The sequence below is a fragment of the Aphidius gifuensis genome, linkage group LG1 (assembly GCF_014905175.1).
Source record: "Aphidius gifuensis isolate YNYX2018 linkage group LG1, ASM1490517v1, whole genome shotgun sequence".
Classification (NCBI taxonomy): domain Eukaryota; kingdom Metazoa; phylum Arthropoda; class Insecta; order Hymenoptera; family Braconidae; genus Aphidius; species Aphidius gifuensis.
The window spans coordinates 30,741,037-30,760,639 of record NC_057788.1 but is presented as its reverse complement, the minus strand read 5'-3'; the positions used below and the strand labels follow the sequence as shown (position 1 = coordinate 30,760,639).

Here is a 19,603-nt window from a genome sequence, read left to right as displayed (position 1 = left end):
GTATATATTCATATATTTTTTAGTTTCGGGTTTGAAAAAAAATAGAACGATGACGCTTTATCTTTTTTTTTTTTTTTTTCTCTTTCATATACCTGGGGGTAATAAAACAACGGTCATTTTTCGGCTGAACGCGGCCTTGTGTTTTTCTTAAACGATTGTACCTGTTGAGGACCAAAATTGTATTCAAAATATTTCCAGTTTATGATTTCCCATGCGTCTAACACTACAGTGCAAAAAAAAAAAAAAGATAAAAAAAAATAATCAAACAAAAGAAAAAAATGTCCAGGGAAAAAATAAAAAAAAAAAAAGGGAAAAAGTTACCTTGTTGTTTGTCTTCAAAGCCATTGCGCAAAAAAGCCGAAATTTCATAAGGGTTTTCTTTGGGATCAAGAGAAATCGTTGGCTTTTTTTCAAGCCATTATTTTCTGGAGCATTATTTTCTCAATGAATTCACAGTGGGCACCAGATATACATAACCCCCATTAAAAATAGAAAAAAAAAAAAAAAAAGAGAAGAAACCGAAAGCAAAAAAAAAAAAAAAAATTATGACATCTTAAAAATGAGGCTTACATAAATTTTGATATACACAAATCATTCCGTAAAATCAGTTCCATATTAAAACAAATAGTTCAAAATTAAGGGTAATATATTTAAGAAAAAAAAAGCCAATATTATCAACCCCTCAATGCCAATACACCCCCTGTCGATTTAAAATAAAAGAAGAGGTTAAAAGAACAAAACAAAAAAAAAATGAATATAAATTAAATGTTACAAATTTAAGTTCAATTCTACCCTGTTTATAGCAATAGTAGCTTTTTATAAATACATATATTTTTTAACACACTACGGGGTACTAAACCACCCCCGTATATAATATCTACCACAAATTTTAACCCAAGTTTATTAACGCTGGGAGTGAGGTTGTCACTTTTGGATACGCCTCTCGTGATTTATAAGCGCACCAAAATGTTTTTTTCTTTTTTCAATTTCTTCTATACATTATATAGCCCTTTTTTTTTCTCAAAACACAAACGATCAAGAGTCTTTCTTTTTCTTTTGCTCTTGATATATATATAGATTTTTTTCTTTTTGTTTTCGCCGGGGGTACACACTGTCGCTTGTAAAAACCATACAGCTGCCTTCGAAAAAATATAAAATGCAGATGGACAATGCGCGAGGGCAGATGGTTCTTTAAAAAAATTCTCATCATCGATTGTTGTTTTCCAAAATGTCTAGGACCATCAATTAATTATATTAATATTTATGAATCATATTTTATACAAGGGATTTAATTTTTTTTAAAACTTATTATTGTTTTTCATTTTTTACTTTATCATCCCTTTGTTGGATTTAATTGTCTTTTATTTATTTTTCATTGATGTAATTATGATTTATATACAAGCGTTGATACATCCAGCTAAAATATATATCCAAGACGATCGTTTATCAGTTAGACATGTTAAATTTTCCACAGTGTATTAATTTTGAGATGCAATGATTAAATTGGCATCAATACATTTATTTTTATTTTTTTTTTTTGATACAATTGACGATGTTTATTATCCTTTCTGCAATCTTATTAACGAATATTGCTATGTGAAATGAATTTTAAATATCATACTAAACGTGTATTTAATTTCAAAAAATTTATATATGAAAGGAAGCTTTTAATTATTATCAACAGAAGCCACAAAATATAATATCCCTTTAATTAAAAACAAAAATTATCAGACATAATTTTGTTTATGATTGGCTTCAATTGATTAATATGAACAAAATAAATTTAAAATAAAATCAATTATCATAATATTAAAAAGAAAGCCAATATATGAAAATTAAAATAATGTAAAATATAAATATTATTGAAAAATTGTGAAGAAGAAAATTTTTGAGTGTGTATTTTTCTTTATACTTTGAAGCATTGGAGATTGGAGAATGATGAGTTGAAGGATGGACGATAAATAAAGTATATATTCTGATGGATAAATGTTTATAAGAGTAAAACATATATATTGGTATGGCAAATGAAAAATGCCGAGAGACGAAACGATCAATGTAAATATATTCATGACATGGGGTTGTAACAGGGCATCTTTCTAGCTGACTACTGTACGACTAAACTGATGGTCTTCATGCAGGGAGTCTCTTGAAAATATGTGTGTGAAATGTGAATTTTTAATATACATATATATTTTATATGTGTTGTACAATAACTAAACATGAATTCAGTGAATAAATATATTGTAAATATAGGGTTATACAAAGGGATTTTTTTTTATGTCCAAAAACCCGATGGCACTTGGTCGCTACATAATTCACTATTTGGCAGCTCATTACAATTTAAAAGGAAGTCAGAATTTTACAATTTTTTATTTACTTTTTTTGTATCACGATTATATTCACATCACATCACTCAAAAATAGGGAAAGATAAAATAAATAAATAAATAAATTACAACTATTGACAATTTAACATAGTGCTGCAAAAAAAAAAAATAGTGAATAAAATTTATTAATAATAATAAATGAATAAATAAATAATGACAAGAGTAATATATATTTTTTTTTCTTTAGAATATAAAAAATATATGAAGGTAATGTTTTGGGTTGGAGATTACCACAAAGCTTGAGAGTAGATATCCCTGGGGACAAGTTTTGAAAAAATAAAAAAATAAAAAATATTGATATGTATTTCGTGATACCAGTCGCGGCAAGACCAATCTATCGCGAGAGGTCAAGGCAGAATTTTAAACACAATATATATGACTCCAGAATAAATATATTTCATTTTTGTTTTTTTTTTTTATTTTTTTATGATATTTTTCCTTGGCTATTGTTGGATATATATAATTTTATTTTATGTGTTGCATGGTATGGCTGACCAGTAGTGTCCGCTACTACTACTACTTGTGCAGTTGGTACTTTCAATGGTAGTCAGACACAAATTACGAATTCCAAACGTGCGGTTATTGGCCAAGGCAATTGAGTACATAGATATATGTAATATTACTAGTGGATGGTATTATATGGATCTTTTGACTTTTGCGATATAATAAAATGATCAATTTTCATAACATGAAAATACATTGTGTGCAATATTTTTTTCAATACAAATTTAAAACTTACGAGCACGTAAATTTTGTAGATTTTTATTTATATAAAATATATACAGTAGATAGGGTAAAAATATTTTTTTTAAGGGTCAATTGGGGGGTGGTGGTATTGGTCATCCGTGGAAAATTGAATTTCGTCCCTGTGGAATTGACGAATGAGCTATGCTGACATTTGAATTTTTATTTTTCATATATTTCAATTGTATATTTTTTTTTTTTTTCAAATATTAAACTGACATATTTATTTAGTTTCAAACTTGAATATCTAAAACTATTTAGACTTTATATTAATTATTAATTTTTTTTTTGCAAATAAATAATTATATTTCACAAAAAATTATAAATAAAAATTCTTTTAAATTTATTTAGGAATAATTAACAAAGCTTTTAAATACATAAATTTTATTTACAATTAAAAAAAAATAAAATTAATAAATAAAAATTTAAACTCACCATGAAAAACCCAGCCATGTTGACATTTATCGCAGTAACGCAGATGTCTTTTACCCGGTGTAAATGAATTACAGGTGCATCCATTAGCCGTGCATTTAATTGACTGTAAAAGAAAGAAAAATTAATATATTATATAAATATAATTTAGAGTTTTAAAAGAAAAGAAAGTATATATATAAATCAGTATGCAAAACATTTGAAAATTATTCGTGATGGTATTGCTTGAGGCAGAAATACTCACTGTGTTATATAGTAAGCCATATAAATAAATATATAAATAAATATTAAGGGAGGAAGTAAGGGGGTGTGGCTGTATAACTTGAGTGACCGTTTTTCGGGTAACGCGACCCCAGAGAGAAACGGATTTTAAGGAACCAAATAATTCTCCCACCCTTTTTTATACTGAATCGAAATTAACCCCTTGGGGATCAAAATGAACGGCTGTATTTCGTTTATTATCGCTTTACATATTTTGTTATTATTTTATTTTTTTCTTATCCTTATTTTTTCATTATACTTTTTGTTTTTTTTTTATATATTTTTTTATAATATAAATATATTATTATTTTTTTTTTGTCTTACGGCTTTTAAATGTATAGAAAAATTCATGTACGATGGGGAAGAAGAGACGCCTGCTTCTTATAAAAATTTTGACTTATTTTGCCGAGGGGTTATTACATGTGGCGTTACAGGGGCGCCAATATAAAGACAAATGAAGCGATGTTAAGTGTATATACATATATCGCCATGTGTCTCTACATTCGTTTGGCTAAATTTTTTTTTTTTTCTTTTGCATTTATTGGCCCCACAGCACCTTTTTAATTCAACGGGAGAATTTTTTTTTTCTTTATTTTTTCCATGTCAGATTATTCATTTTTATATTTAAAAAAATATTATATTAATCAACGGATACTGTGTGTGTATGGTTAAATATTTATCAGTATATAAACGAAATTTATTTAATGAAAATAAGACATAAAAAAAGAAGGAAAAAAATATTTGATTTTATGTGTACTGAAAATAACCACAGAAACTTGTCCACTCAGATTTTTATTTATCCTGTTTATTTGTTCATTTAGTTTTTATCTGTATGTTTTTTTATTTTTTTATTTTTTGTATATACAGTGATAAATTATAGTCTTCCAGAAAGCCAATATAACGATTTAACGATCACCAAAACATTTATTGCTGCATCTTCTTGGCAACGTTTTTATTATCAGTGTCGTCTTGATGGTAATGCCTGTGTCCTTGACGACGTCGGCGTCATCACAAAAATAATATATAAATCAACAGGTATATGTGCACATCCACTGATATATTTAATTATCATTGAATTTTTTATTAAATTTTATTTTACAAATGCATATTAGCCTGGTCGAAAAAAAAAAATACATACAAACACCAGATTAATACTTTGATATATTGCTTCATTATATTTATTAATTTAAATTTTTTTTTAAATTGTTAATGTCGCTTTTGGTTTAAATAAATTACTAATATAAATTTATATTTATTTATTTAAATATTATCATGTCAATTTTAATGATAAATAAATTTTTAAGCTGATGAAATATAATTCTAAATAAAATTGAATAATTGTTTTGATAAAAAAATAATAATAAAATCTTAAAAATAAATTTAATTATCAATTATTAAATGAAAATTAAATATTAAAATTTGTTCATATCAATTTGTAAGATTTAAACAATAGAGCTTTTAAGCTACACATAATCTGATTTGTTTGAAATAATATTTCTATGATAAAGCTGATAAATCGATATAGTAATAATAATAGAATTTTAGTTGGCAAATACGAGGGCAAAGTTAATGATAAATAAATCAAAAATATAAATCCCAACAGCATTGAAAATTAAAATGATTATGATAATATTGTTGATGATGATAATGATGATTTAGCTTTGGAACAATATATATATCAATGTGTTTAATAAAACGTAATTATTGTTTCATTTCGAAACACCAAATACAGATGTTGTAGATATAGATTATTACTGTGGAAAATATTTCATATATATTTTGATCATCAGTGAAAATTAATAAACGAATCGACTAAACCTCAAGTATAAAGCTAAACTATAAATGATAAGGGGTGGATAATTGAGAAAAAATAAGGGGGGTAAATTGAACAATCCATTAATGAGCTATGTGATTTAGGTGTGCCATATAGTGATTCTTTTTTTTTTTTTTTTTGCCACACCCTGCATGTGATTCACTACAATTTATAAAAATATAAAAAAATAATAATTTTTTTTTTACATTAAATACAATTGTTGATATATATTACGCATGTAAATAATTTTCCAAAAAAATTGAAATTTCTCTTCAGTTTTTAATCAAGTTTTATGTAAAAAAAAAATAACAAGATCATTTGAAAGTATATGTTAATGACATGCGTATAAATTTAGTGTATGAAAAAAATAAAAAATAAAATTGTAACATTTAGCACATTGTCGCAACCGCACAATGGCAATTTGTATGATGTATTTGCCCATTATTTCTGACGTCGCATATCAAATGTAGCGGAATTAACACGTCTTCTATAAAAAAATGCAGTGGGTTTTATTATTTTTTGTATAAACCCCCCTTGAGCTCATTTTCGTTGCCACTTTTGTGTGTATATTTCTTTTTTTTTTTTGGTTATTTATTTCATATGGTACACGCGCAATGCTGTTGAAAAACGACAGTAAGAACGATAATAACCTGGCACGCGGCATCAACGCTGAAGAAGAAAAGAATAAGAATATAAAATAAAAAAAAAAAAATATATAAAAATTGTGCGATAAATATATCCAGAGGCGACAAAATATCATGAGATATATAAGAAAAGGTTCCGGCCCGGAGGGTTTTGACGGACGACACCCGCAGGACCACTAAGTCATGGCTTATGCTAACCCTATACCCCCTTTCTTTTTTTTGTTTTCTTTTTTTTTTCATTTTTTATTTTTGACTTGCTCTTTCTCTGGTATTGTGCTTTTACTCTCGATGTGCTTGAGAGCCCTAGAGCGATGAAATAATATCGTCCTGGCAGCACCAACAATTGTCTGACCCATGTACCGTTAAATTTTCTGGCATGTAAAGTATAGGGATGATGAAAAATATTAAAATAATATTCAAAATATAATGTAATAATAATAATAAATAAATAGATGAATAAATAAATAAATTATTAATTAATAAACAAATTAAAACTGAAGAAAAATATACAAAAAAATTAAATAGCTTTTTTTTTTTGAATATATGAAATATTTTAAATTATAATTTATTTATTTATTTATTATTTATAAATTTTGCAATTGAATATTATAATAAATATAATTTATAAATTGGAAAAAATCATAAATGTTTAAATATTTTTTTATTTCTATTTTTAATTTCATTTTTTGAAATAAAATAATTAGAATAATTTTATGTTTTTTTTTTTTAAATAAATAATATAAATATTAAAAAAAAAAAATTAATAGATTATAAATAAAATTAATTTGTCATTGAAATTGAAAATTGTATTATTTTAGAAAATATAAATTGAAAGTGACAGATAAAATAGCAACACAATGTAAAAAAAAAAAATTAAAAAATTAAAAATTAAAAAAATCCAATGTATTTACCCGGAAGAAAAACAATTTTGTTTGACCCCCGTAACTCTCAATTATTTAGGGAAAATTTGTTGAATCCGTTGGTATATATAAAATACAAGAGAAAAATAAAAAAAGAAAAAAGTTCTCAGTTGTGTACCCGGTGGGAAATGACCGGTGGTCAGTTCCTTTGGCGGAAGATGAAAAATTACGATTTTTTTTTTTGTTAATTCTATTTCTGTTTTCATCGTTGGACATTAATTTTTAGTGTCTTCTTTTACATTTCGTTGAACAGATACACTGACGCCAGGTAAATTTTTTTTTTTGTTAAAATCTCATCTAAAGATAGCCTTTTGAATTCTAAGGGTTGAAAGAATTTCACTAAATTTAATCCCTAAAAATTGTTGGACAATAATTTTTCTTGTCCGACTTTTTTAGAATATTTTTTTTTGACTAGTTAATGAGCTTTAAAAATATTACACCCTCTTCATCCATAAAAAAACATGAAATAATATCCAAAAGAAATATTTAATAGAATCATATTTAAAAAATTTGAAAGATAAATTTATTTATAAAAAAGTAATATTTTTTTTAAATAAAAAAAAAAAGGGTGTAACGTTAATTTCCGATTGGGTCGCCAATGACGACGGTAGGTGGACAACCCTCCGATATGTCGAGTCCAAATCGATCGCTACCACATTGTCTGGACTTACGTTGTCAAGCCACACCTTTACCACTTTGTTGATTTGCCCAAAAATAAATAGAAAAAATAGAAAAAAACTAATAGCAATAATCAAAATTTAATAGTTAAAAATTAAATCAAAGCAAGCATATACATAATTATTTTTATTCAAACGTTTATATTATGAATAATGAATATATGAATAAAAAATTCTTCAATATTGGCTCTGTTTGCCAGGTAAATGTTACACTGACACGGGACAATTTTCTCAGTAAACAATTACAAATAGGAAGTCATCAGTTACCCTCGACAATTTTATTTTTCAAACAAAGCCATAAAAATATTTATTATTTTCTTAGAAAAAAAAGAATAAAAATTTCATTATTTTAACTCAATTTTATTTTTGCTTTCCAATGAAACACAAGGGTAGTTTGTCATTTATTTAATGACATATTTATCATTCAAAAAAATACAAAATTTTGATTTACAAATTTTTTATTACAAAAAAAAAAATGGGCAAAAAGTAATATGCAAAAAAACAAAATATAAATAATAACAAAATAAACAATGATAATAAAATATGTTGAAATATTTTGCGTGAATAAGGGGGCGTGAACGACATCCCCATTCTTTTATTCTTTCATGTGAAATTATATTTTCGATGCCAGGGCTGAATGCCAAGTTCAAGTGGTAAAAAAAAAACGCATGTTATATATGTTAAGACTGAGAAATCTTTAGTTTGTGCCTTTCGATGTGTGATATATCGGCTCGTAAAAAAATGAAGAAAAAAAAGGATATTTTAACCGGGGGAATAAAATATCTTTGCTGGATCTTGGGTCGAAGGTTGTCGTCGCCGAAAGGCTTTGCGCAAATGTTGATGGTGGGTGGAGAAACACGAACTAGCTAAGATAGGTATATTCACACGAATGTGTGCAAGGAGGAGCAATATAAATGAAAACAAAAAATCATAAAAATATCATGCACAATGATAATAATAAAACAAAAAAAATTAAACCTTTTTTTTTTCAAATAAAATAACACATATACTTGTTTGGGGAGGTGCGAACATTGTTAACGAGGCACGTATTTTATCCATGCATCGATAAATAAATAAAAAAAAAAAACAATAATAATAAATATAAAATAAATATACTTATAAAGATTTCTAAATGATCCTTGTAAAATTATTATTTATGATATTAATAATGCATTTTTTTGTCATTCATATTATAAATTATTTTCGTATGAAAAAAAAAAAAATTCTTTTTTATACTTTTAATATACTGATGACAAAAATAATATTTCAAAATATAATTATATTATAAATTTATTTGTTTTTTTAAATTTTATATATAATTTTTTTTTTACGTATTAACAAGTATGGTCGTGGATTTTTTATGAAGCACGCAAGAGTCCATCGCGTATGTACAAGGTTACTTTATCAAAACGCCTGGATACAGAGTCGGGGATGGACGAACACACTGGGACAAAACGAAAGCGTAAATTCATTCTCAAAAAAAAAAAAGGAGTAAAAAGGGGTGGGATGTATGTGTAGTCAACATAAAAGACCGAGTTTATTCAAGCAATGTCTATTCGCTCATTTTTTTTAACCACCAATTCCCCTTTCTTCATTAATGAAACAAAAAAAAATATATGTATATAAATTTAACACAGAAATAATTGCAAATCACGTTATTAAAAGGGAGATAAATCATTTGTTCAAAAAAAAAAATATATATAAATATCAGTTACTGAGCTGATTATAAAATTGTTGATAAATTTTTCATTTTTTTTTTTTTTGTTAAAAGACACTTGCTGGAAAAGCTTTCGACATTGCTTTTGAAGTTTATTTATTTTTTTCCTCTGACAATTTGAGGAGAAGTGAGGACGGAGAATGAGTGAGTGAGTGGGTGGATGAGGAGAAAGAGTGAGAGAGAATGAGAGAGGGTGGATAAATTAAAGAGAGTTGGATGAAAAGCTAGCTAGCGTAACACAGAGGTGGTTGTATAAAGGTAGATGATATAAATAAAAAGGATAGACAAAGCAGAGAATTGAGAATGGATAAAGGGTGGAAAGAGGTGGGTGGTAGTTGAAGGAGTAGAAGGAGGGTTGGTTCTCTGCTGTTGCTGCTGCTGCTGCTGCTGCCTCATGCACACTTTGGCCTCGGGGCCAATGTATTGATCCAGAGGCGGTCGCGGTCATCCACCACTAATTAAATGCCAATCGTCGACCCTCCTCCACTATGTCTCATACCACCCTTATATATATACACCATACTACACTTATACTAACCTCACCAAAGCACACCCCTTTTCTCCTCCTCAATCTCATCTATTTTTTGCTTTTTTCTTTTTCATTTTGATTTTTATTAATTATTTTGACAATTTACAGAATAAAAGTACAAACAATAATTTAATTTATAATGTATTTTTTTTTTTTCGGTATTATTGACACATTCTTGATAAATTATTTATTTTTATTTATTTAATTAAAAGTATAGATGAAAATATAAATTACTAATAAATGTACATTGATTTGTCGACAATTGCATTTATCTATTTATAGTTTTTTAGAACCATTGTTTAAATGTAGGAAACACAATTTTTATTTATACAGTGTTTATCATTACCACAATAGGAACCTGCAAAAGGTGGACCAGCATATTCGCAATCATTGAAAACGTCTAAGCCTAATAGTTTATTTTTACAATATAAAGCATTGCACTTTATCAAATGTTCCTATTTAATAAAAAAAATATAATATTAAATTTAAATTGATAACAAACTGTTTATTAAAATAAATAATTATTATTTGTTTATACATCACATGTATCATCGTATCCTCGATTTATGCATTGATTTTTTAGAGATACCATGTGTCCTGGTAAAATTTCTGGAACTTGATTAATTTTGTCGATTGATGGTGCAAAGTTCCAACACACTTTTGAGTTATTTCTAAATGAAATAAAAAGTAAGACAAATAAATTTTATAATTTAAAAGGAAATAATTATCATTATATTCATACCTGAGTTGTTTGAGTATTTCAAATTTACTACACCAAGACCATGTTTCGACAGATGATAAATTATAAGCACTTGTTGGTGTCATTGCAAATTGATAATCATCACACAATGCTCCTGGATTACCATCATGATTAGCACCAAATCTATTTCATTAAATTAAATTTAGTACTTACATTCTTGATGTTAAAAGAAAAAATCAACTTACATGTGACCAATTTCATGAGTAGCACCTAAAATACCATTGAATAAATATTTATCTATAATAAGTACTGCTGAATCTTTTCTTGATGATTTTGGAGAAAAATTACATGTCTTTCCGATTGGTGCTAAACCTGGATAATCAATACTTTACATAAGATATAAATTATAATTTATGAATGAAGAAATATATATTATTTTAAATTTAATAACTAATCACCATCAACTCGAACAACACGTCCATCTACTTCATAATTTAATTGGGCACTAAAAAAAAAATAAATAAAAATCAAACGATAAACAAAGTTATTAAAGAAATGATTGTTTTTACTCTGATTGACTGATTGGGATATCCCAAAGTCCAGGTAATGGATCATTGTGAATTAAATAATTTCGAAAACTAGTCCATGCTCCATTGTGCTTTGAATTTTTTGAATACATTAATGGATTAGCCCATTCATTCTGTATTGATAAAAAAAAAATACATGTTTTATATAATGAATAATATTTTTAATAATATTTATAAGATTACTGTTATCTTACATTTCCAACAACAATACCAGCAATATGAAATTTAATTGAAGGAAATTCAAATTCCTTATATTCCAAGTCGACAGAATTCCAAAATGCAATTAGATAAATTAATAGCTGATAAAAACAAACATCACGATCTCTAAAAATAAATTAAAATATTATTTTTTTATCAATGACATTTATTATTATTATTATTTTACTTACGTAGTATAATAAGTTTTGAAATTAACAAAAAGTAAAATTCTTGGATAAATTGGATCAGGACCGTCATAAACTGGCAAAACATATTTAACACGTCGAGTTGAATCTTTTAACAAAAATAATAAATGAGGTAATAATTCTAAATATTGAAATGAAAAAATTTACCTGTACTGTGACTTTTTTCTGTTGATCGTTTGACATTTTTTGAATTTTTTATATTTTTAAAATAAGTATAATTATTATGGAATTCACCAAATACATCAAGCCAAATTTCACGTAAATTTTCTGGTATTTTTCTTGATTTATTTGAGTTATCAATGTGTTGAGTCTTAAAAAGCGAATTTAATATTATATATTTAAAAACTTTTTATCTATAATTAAATAAATACTGATACTTACAAAATGCCAATTATTACGATTATCTTTTTCAATATCAATTCCAGCCATATTTTCAAAATTTTCATAAAACTTTATAGCATCATGCAATGACTAAATGAAAAATAAAAAATAATTACAATTTATTATAAATATAATTATTTGTTCAATTGACTTACTCGAGTATCAACTGGCGTATATTCTATTTTATTATTAAATTCACCACTACCCTCAGCAAACCATATTGGAGTTTTTAATGAAAATAATACACGATCGCTTTTTTCATTAATTATATTTTTTGACAATGAATTTTTAAATTTTACAAAAACCATTGAAAGAAAAAATATAATAGCATGATTTGATATTGAAAGAAAATTCATTTTTACAAATAAAATATGTCAAACTGTCGTATCAAACTAATGGACTCTCGACTAATCACCGACTAATGTTAAAATAATAAAAAAGTTTAGCTGATAGACTCTTAAATACCAATAGTCAGGAGATACTTTGTGTCTATGAAATGAGGTCAATACACATTTAAGAATAAATAAATTTTACTTAAACGAATTGTTTTTTTGTCCTCATTTGATAAAATATTTTTGTAAATCTAAATATTATTTTTATCTGTTTCGAAATTTTATAAATAAAATATTTATTTTCGATTGACACAGTTAATTTTTTTTTTTTTTTAGATATTTTTAATTCTTTCCATTGAATTCATAGTCGCATTAAATTTGCATTGAGTCTAAAATTTCCAATAAAATTTCCAGTAAGTAATTCGAAGCAATATTAAAAATAAAAATCAATAAAGTTAAATAACAAAGAGAAAACTTGTCTGATTAACTTCCCATGAGACTTCTCGATTTTATACAAAGAAAAAAAAAAATAAAAATAAAAAGTATATATCTTGAAAAAACCAGCTGATATCTGTCGGTTATTTTTCGATTCTCAAGTCCAAGATAATCCACCCAAGTCCATCTGTACGTGACCAGTTTACTCTTGCTACTTTTCCAACAAAAAAAAAAAAAAAATAAAAACGACGACCACCAAAAATCTATACCAAATACGAACAAAAAATAAATAAATAAAAAAGAAAATAGAAAAAAGTGAAGAACCCTTTTCATCCCCGGAGCCAGGACTCTCGAGAGTCAAACTCATCGATTGGCAGGTCGACATAAATGAAAGAGGGGTTGAATTGAGCTTTTTTTTTTTCTATTTTATTTATTTTCTTTTACAAAAAAAAAAAAAAAATAATAATAAAAAAAAAATGAACAACTCAGTCTTTCGTCATTGGCCAAGTCTTTTTCTCTCTCCCCACCAAAAGCACCACGAGAGTTCGTGTTAATTGACGCGGAAGTAATTAAGACACGGTCTTTTTTTTTTGTAATTTTTTTCATTTTTTACTGAGTAAAACAGCCAACGCCCCCTCTCTCAACAACAGTATGGCTAACAAGCCAAGCATCAGACAACTCTAAAACTATATATACTGTCTTGATTATAACATTAAAATTTACCCTTTATTTTTTCATATTTCTCATCATAATTATTTTAACGATAAATAATTTTTATTTTTTCATTAAACAAATCCATATATTTTAATTTTAATACTGATAAAAAATATAATATTACATATATGAAAAATAAAAAAAGATATAAAAGAAAATTTATTTTTCAACTCAATTTGCCATTGTTTTAAATTTGAAATTTTAGTTTGGATGTGTTTAATGATATAAAGTGTATACCAGTGTGATTTATTTTTTATCCCTTTTTTTATAAAACCCCGGAACCAAATAAAAAAAAGGGCTGAACGTATGTAACATCATCACCACAATTTTAATTTTTGCATCCGACGATGATAACAACGACGATCGACCGGACGTGCCGTGTATAAACACACAGATTTATTTCGAAATGGTAGTGGTGAACAGAGGCCAGATAAAGGTGGAGACAAACAAAGAAACTTGGGTATATATATACACTACATTTAACATTGAGCCCTTTACTTTAACTCCTTTCTATAGACCAAGTCAAACTCTGACGTTTTCAAGTCTATTGTGCTAGACGGCTGCAGAAAATGACCGTTCAACAAATACACACACACGTCATTTCTTTTGATTAAAAAAATAAAAAAAAAATCAAATAAATATGTAGTTTAATTTTTCAGTACATATATCATTACTGGATTAAAAATTAATTGAAGAATATATTTAAAATTCTCATGTTCAAATTTAAATGTAATTTATAATTTTTTTTTTTTTTTTTTAATATAATTATTTTAAAAAGCTCCATGTCCAATTGTCCACAAAGATATAGAGCTTTTTTATTTCATTAACAATTTTATTCATTAACAATTTATTAATAAAATTTTTATTATTAATTAATTACGATAGTAATTTTTAGAAGTTATATTTTTTTATCAGTGAAGAAATGATATACAATATAAAAAAAAATTCCAAATCGATATAAAGACGATTTTTTTTCAAGTAAAATAAAATATAAAAATAAGAATGATCAGTATTGTGTGATGACCACAAGGCCTTTAGTATTGTATTGAGTGCATCAAAAGGTCGAAATCAAAATTCCATCATTTTCTTGGTTTTAAAAGCCTCACACGCAACCCGGAATCGTGATCGATCCACCCAGAATCAGTATTAGAATGTAAAAAAAAAATATAAATAAAAAAAACTGTTAAATTTTATCTTAAAGCTGTTTTTTTTTTTTATTATAACATATATAGTATTTTTTTTTCGTTAAAGAATCACGACAGGAAGAAACTTGAGATAAAATAAAATCAAAAGAACATTGCTTGCACGAGGTTGAGCTTTATTTAAAAATCCTATCGAAAGTCCATTACGAATCGATGTTGGCGGCATGAAGAAAAAGCTCTTTCGCACAATTACCTATATCTTAAATTTTTATTTTTTTTACGTGGTTGCTTTATTCTCGTCTTACTGAATATTTATATATGTGTAACGAAAAGTGCATTGGCATTGGAAGTCCGCCAATAGATTAATAGCCACTGCGTGATACTCAAATTTTTCTTTTTTTTCTTTACATTTTTCTCCCCCACATATACATTACTTCCTAAATGAGGGATTGGTAAACGAGACAGACAAAAAAATATTTAAAAAAAAAAACGGTGAATTGTATATTGTGGGAAATGACACTGGTAAAATCTGTTAAGTAACTTTTTTTGAATAAGAATGAATCTGTGATATCACTCTATCCATTAAGAATCCATTTTTTTTTTCTATTTAAATATCTATTTGTACTAAAATCACTATTCAATTTAAAAAACACATTTTAATTTGAATAAAAATATCACTGTAAAATCAAAAATAATCCTTAGAAAAAATTTAATTTAATTATTTATTAAAAAACAAATTTTTTAACGATTTAATAAAGTAAAAAAACAATTAAATTTTTTTACTTATCAATTCCTTTTTCTTATTCTTTAGTTAAATAGTTGAATTAATTATTTTTTTCTTTATCAATATTAAAATGGAAAATTGTTTTTTAAAATGAGTATTAATAATTTAGTATGAATAATATTTAAATTATAATTCATATGTGCAATTTTTTATGAAGGGTAAATTTTATTTGACCTCTTATGTCCGGAACATAATACTTTAAGCAACCCTAGAATTACCGAAAATCCGTTTTCAAGAGGTTGTACGATTACGTGTATTACGACGAAAAAGCTACAAGGTTATATACAAAACGTAAAAAAAACAATCTTTTTTTTTAAATAAAAAATTAGGTAGGTAGATTCAAGAGCAAAACGTGACTCGTTATATATTGGCAAATGATGGATTAAAAAAAATGTAAAATAAATAAAGAGCTGTAATTTCGCAATAGCCCAGGTTTAATCTGTTGACATTATAGAAAAATACACCCCAAAAAAATACACCACCCCTATTATCTATAATATTAATAAATAATAAATATGTGTTTTGCTGCATTTAGGTATATTTCATATGCACTTCTCTTTGTGTTCCTTCTGTTGATAATCATTTGTAAATGATACAGCGTTTTGCTAGTTTCTAAAATTTCTTAAAATCAAAAAAAATATATAATATCTATCGAGACAGTGGCCATTATGTTAAACAGCCAAAAATATAATAAACCTTTCTAAAATGACCACTCACAAAATACTCCATTATTTTAATCGTGTCTTTTAACAAAAGTACCATAGAATTTATCTTTGAATATATAGAACAAAAAACGTTTTTATTTTTTTTTATTTCACCATAGCTATTTATAGAAAAAAAAAAAAACGAATTATTTCACAATAGACAAAAAAGAAAAACATGAAAAAGCATGTTATTATCAAATGAATAACACAAAATGATGCGATAAAAAAAACATGAAAAAAAAACATCTGTAATCATCAGTTGTTAATATAATTTGAACATTGTTAGAATAAAAAAAAAAAAAAAAGAAATTGAATGTCAAATTATGTTGAAATTTCAAGTCAATTATATTATTTTAAAAAAAATTTCATATATATTTCGTGGTTATTTAATTAAAGTTGAGACATGTCACGATGTTGTTGTCATATTTAATTTTTTTTTATAAATTGACCTTCAATTGAAAATGATTGGTTATCCTCATTTTATTTCATGACAATTGAACAAATCACATCGATATTAATATGTAAAAACGAAACACAATAGATATTTAAAAATAAAAAAAAAATCGAAATATTCATTGTGAAAATATAGCGTGTTAAGTATATAATCAAATTATATTTGAAAATTATTTTATTGAGACATTGAAGCCTAGGGCCATCAACGAGCCACTGACAATCATCAAATAAATATACATTCATTTTAAAATATGTGTACATACGTGACACGTCAAGAATGAAAAGATGCATCTTAAATATTTAATAATAATAATGAAAAAGTGAATGTTAAAAAAAATATTAATAAAAAATGAATATGCTCAACAAAATAATGTTAAAGACGTATAGATAGGTGAGAGATTAAATAACAATGCGAGTAACATCAATGAAATCATCTTGGACATAGCGGCGAGTCCACAAATTACAGGCGATTTCTTGTCTTTCATCGTTTTGATAAACCGCTCCTTTTTTATATAAAATATTTTTTTTAATTTTATCTTGGAATCCCAAAAAGGGTGACAAGCCTCACACCCCCCGTAAATTCTTTACACCAATTTTATAATTTACAACACACCGGCATTTATTTATTTTTTCATTGATGCTTATATAAAAAATAAAAAAAAAAAAAAATACATATCAAGAGCTATAAAAATTCCTCAAACAAGACCGAAATAAAAACGTCGTCGTTTTTTTTTGCCAAACTTTTATTTTATTGATAAATTATATCTGTTTTAAATTAAAATTAATAAATGCTAGATTATTTATATGTTAGTTGTAAAATAATAATAATGAAAATAAAAAAAAATAGACATAATGAAGAGTGTGAAGACTGAAGTATGAAGAGGGTTTGAACTAGAGACTCGTTAGCTTGAATGATAAGTCGGAGCAATTTCACAGCTCTAATGCCGACTCTGACACTGAGACCTGACAAATAAAAAATAAAGAGTGAATAGTGATACAAAGATATATCATTTTTAAATATTTTTCTATGTCATTTTATTTATCTCTCACCCTGATTCGTCTCGTTGAAATTTAGAAAATAAATTCCATCTAGTCAAGTCACAAAGTGTCACTTGAAAAAAAACCTGCAATATCATCATCTATCTATGACTCATCATTATCATCACTGACACAAAAAAAAAAAAAAAAAAAAAAACCTCGAGTCTCATGTCATTTTTATTTATTTTTCTCAATGTCATTCAATCGAAAAAAAAAAAATAAATAAATAAAAGAATATATACAAGAAAAGAAAAATGTTGAAGGAAAAAAAATAATTCTTTTTTTTAATTGACCCTGATGTAGAATTAAGAATAAAATATTTCAACATTAGGGTACACTGTAACGTGTGTATATATATTTTTTTTGTATTTCGCCCTTATTGCACGAGTAAAATATAAAAGTCAAGGAGTAAAGTAATAGTTGAAAGTCTGATTGGAATGAGGATAAAGTCCAGTACAGCTTTGGTTATGTACTTTGAATTCATGGTTTGTTGCTAGGCAACGTACTAATTAGCCCACCCAGCATCACTTTTGAGAGGATACTCGACAGTACTTGATATTAACCTTCTCTCTTTCTCTAATCCTCTCTCTCTCTCTCAGTTTATCTATGTAGTCTATCGACCTCTTGGTAGCCAGTGACACCATAAATAAATAGCTCAATTTTTTTTTTCACTCTTTTGTTGATTAATTTTATAATTTTATTGATATATCATTGTAGCTAACACAAAAATAATCATGTATATTTTTACTATGTTTATATTTGTATTTTAGATTTGATAATTTTACTCAATTATTCATCTTATCAATTAGCAATTTGTAAACCTTTTGATGCTTTTACATTGGCTACAGTTAATTCCACTGTAATTATAAATTGTAAGCTTACAATTTTATGATTTAAAAATTAATTTAGCTATTGTTAATCTGCCAAATATTATTATTTAAATTATAAGTGCATCATGTGTTGAACAAACAACTATTCCTGAATTAAATAAATAAATAAATAAATGAATAAACTCAAATCTTCTTTTACAAAATGAAAATCTATTAATTTTCCATCATTGTTAATTTATTAAAAAAAATAAAAAAATAAACAATATTTCAAACAATGAAAATAAAATATAAATAAACATAAATAAATACATTTGTGCCAACAATATGTATACATATAGGTATATATATATTTTTTAAATGGATTTTATGCAGCCAGATGTAAAAGATTGTTTGATGATGGAGCCACAGGTGCTGACTGCCTCGTAAAGATGCAAATATATCCAGGATGGACTCGTCAGTAAGTGTCAAAGTCCGATTGCATATTGCAACAGTATATATGTGCATACATTATTATTATTACATTTTTATATTTTTTTATATTGCAAAGTTAGTATTTAAGAGTTGGAGAAAGGTATTGTGACACATGCATTTGTGGTCATAAGACAAACAGGATTGCATTCAAAGATCATACACAGCTGACACACTGACTGTCTTTTCAAATATATATATATTGGTATAATAAACCTTTTTGATGGTTTACAGCATTATTTACACGTCCATTTTTTCAGAACAAATATTACATCAAAAACCAATGGGCCAAATATTGAGAATTTTTTATTAAGAATTTTCAATTTTTATTTACTTTAAAGTAACTATTTTAAGCTATTTTATTTATAAATAAAAAATATATATATTTAAAATATTTATGTGGCTAAATATAGCCACATTATTATTATCATATAATTAATATAAAATTTTATTTTAAAAAATTTACAATAGTAAGATGTATTTTTTTTTTTTTTTTTGTGAAAGAATA

General features: G+C 25.8%; 1 protein-coding gene across 3 annotated transcripts in view; it reads right to left on the bottom strand.

Annotated features, from left to right (window-relative positions):
• The window catches only part of LOC122860392 (protein split ends-like), a 167,276-nt gene that overhangs the window by 87,176 nt on the left and 60,497 nt on the right, over nt 1-19,603 (bottom strand). For all 3 annotated transcript variants that reach the window (XM_044164185.1, XM_044164184.1, XM_044164186.1), the window contains one exon: nt 3,566-3,668. In XM_044164185.1, the coding sequence (XP_044020120.1) occupies nt 3,566-3,668 (103 nt within the window). The remainder of the gene's footprint in view (nt 1-3,565; nt 3,669-19,603) is intronic.